The 1,761-nt window shown below is 56.0% G+C and overlaps 1 protein-coding gene across 6 annotated transcripts in view; it reads left to right on the top strand.

Annotated features, from left to right (window-relative positions):
• Window positions 1–1,761, top strand: part of STK11IP (serine/threonine kinase 11 interacting protein) — an 18,701-nt gene that overhangs the window by 6,705 nt on the left and 10,235 nt on the right. For all 6 annotated transcript variants that reach the window (XM_006168601.3, XM_006168600.3, XM_014584227.2 and 3 more), the window contains 3 exons: window positions 786–912; window positions 1,221–1,324; window positions 1,444–1,539. In XM_006168601.3, coding sequence (XP_006168663.1) covers window positions 786–912; window positions 1,221–1,324; window positions 1,444–1,539 — 327 coding nt within the window. The remainder of the gene's footprint in view (window positions 1–785; window positions 913–1,220; window positions 1,325–1,443; window positions 1,540–1,761) is intronic.

Here is a 1,761-nt window from a genome sequence, read left to right as displayed (position 1 = left end):
TAAGCTTTGTTTCTTTTCCAATATACCATAGCTGTTGCTTTGCTTTGTCTTGCAGAAGTGACAGGGCTTTTTTTTTTTTTTTAAAGTTTATTTATTTCTTCAGAGAGAGACAGTCAGCCAGACAGAAACTTCCAAAAGGGGTCTTCATTCCACAGTCCACCCCCCCACCTCAGCCAGCCCAGATCACGCTATGCGCACATCCTCTGAATGTACAGGGAGGCCTTGGGACGCAAACCTGGGACCTTCCCATGAGGCCCAGCACTGCAGAATGCTGTGTTACTGGTGTGCCATCGTCTGGGCTCAGGCAGGGCATATTAAAGGAAGAATGAGGGAGCAGGGACAGGGAGTGGTAGGGGCTGGAGCAGAGTCAAGGAGAGAGAGTTTACAAAATGCAGGAAGTAGGGGCTGGACCATGTGAAAGCCATCTGGGCTTGTGACTCACTGGCACTTACCAGAGGTTGGCCCCTACCCTCGCACAGATACCAGGACAGGGGCCCTATCAGCAGGTGTTGGCTGGGACAAATGGCTCCTTCATTTGTCAGTCTTGAGTTTTCCCCGGGAGGAACTTCAGAGGGGTGGAGTCTCCATTCTAGGTGGCCTTGAGCTGTTAGATGCTGCTAGTGTGCCTTCAAGTCTTTTGATGAGGGGGTGGGAGCAGATGCGATGGCTTGTGTTGAGTGTCTGCAGTTTTGCAGGCCATGGGTGAGCCTTGTGGAAAAGAAGGCACCGAGGACCCTGACTAGAGTTTGGTCATAGAGAGTTTGTCCTCCCTTTTCCCCCGTCAGGATCTGTCTGAGCTGTGCCACCTGGACATCTCCTATAACTGCCTGCGTTTGGTGCCAAGAGTGGGACCCTCTGGGGCTGCTCTGGGGGTCCTGATACTGCGAGGCAATGAGCTTTGTAACCTGCATGGTAAGTAGGGGAGGTGGGGGAGTGGGAGCCTCCCAGTCAGACTGAGGTGCTCTACTTTGTCCTAGTGCCTGCAGCCTCCCCAGCACATGTAGCTGCATGCCCGCTAACACCACACACTCACCTGCACATTCACCTGTGTGCCTTTCTGCCACTCACACTGCACACCTGAGTGTCCTTCCTTCCCCTCATACTGCACACCTGCATGTTCTTCCTCCTGCTCACACCACACACTCCTGCGTGCCTTTCCTCCCGCTCACACCACACACTTACCTACCTGCCCTTCCTCCTGCCGTCTGGCCTCCACTCAGGCCTGGAGCAGCTGAGGAACCTGCGTCACCTGGATGTGGCGTACAACCTGCTGGAAGTGCACAGGGAGCTGTCTCCGCTGTGGCAGCTGGCTGAACTCCGCCAGGTGAGATGCCTCAGGGCCTGGGAGCTGCCCTGGCACCCCACCCTCCTATGCCATTCAGCCAGTGCCTTCTCCACATGGGGGGCCCGGGCCCACCTCCTTGTCCTCTTCCCCCACTTTAGCTCTACCTGGAGGGGAACCCTTTGTGGTTCCACCCTGCGCACCGAGCGGCCACCGCCCAGTACTTGTCACCACGTGTCAGGGATGCTGCTCCCAGTGTGAGTGATCAGCTGTGTCCACTCTGCTTCCCTTTTCCTTCCTGCCCATCCCCCTCCCGCACTCTGTTGACACCCCAGGTGAAGGGCTGAGGTCCTGGACATCTGCTGTTATGGTGCGGATTCCCAGGGTGCACTGGGATGGGCTCCACACAGCCCCTCTCCTCTTTTTTTTTTTTTTTTGCTATAGGGCATGTGCGCTCGCCAGAAAGACAGAGAGGGCCA

Source organism: Tupaia chinensis, unplaced genomic scaffold (assembly GCF_000334495.1).
Source record: "Tupaia chinensis unplaced genomic scaffold, TupChi_1.0 Scaffold145907_1, whole genome shotgun sequence".
NCBI lineage: Eukaryota > Metazoa > Chordata > Mammalia > Scandentia > Tupaiidae > Tupaia > Tupaia belangeri.
This window is presented reverse-complemented; position numbering and strand designations above follow the sequence as displayed.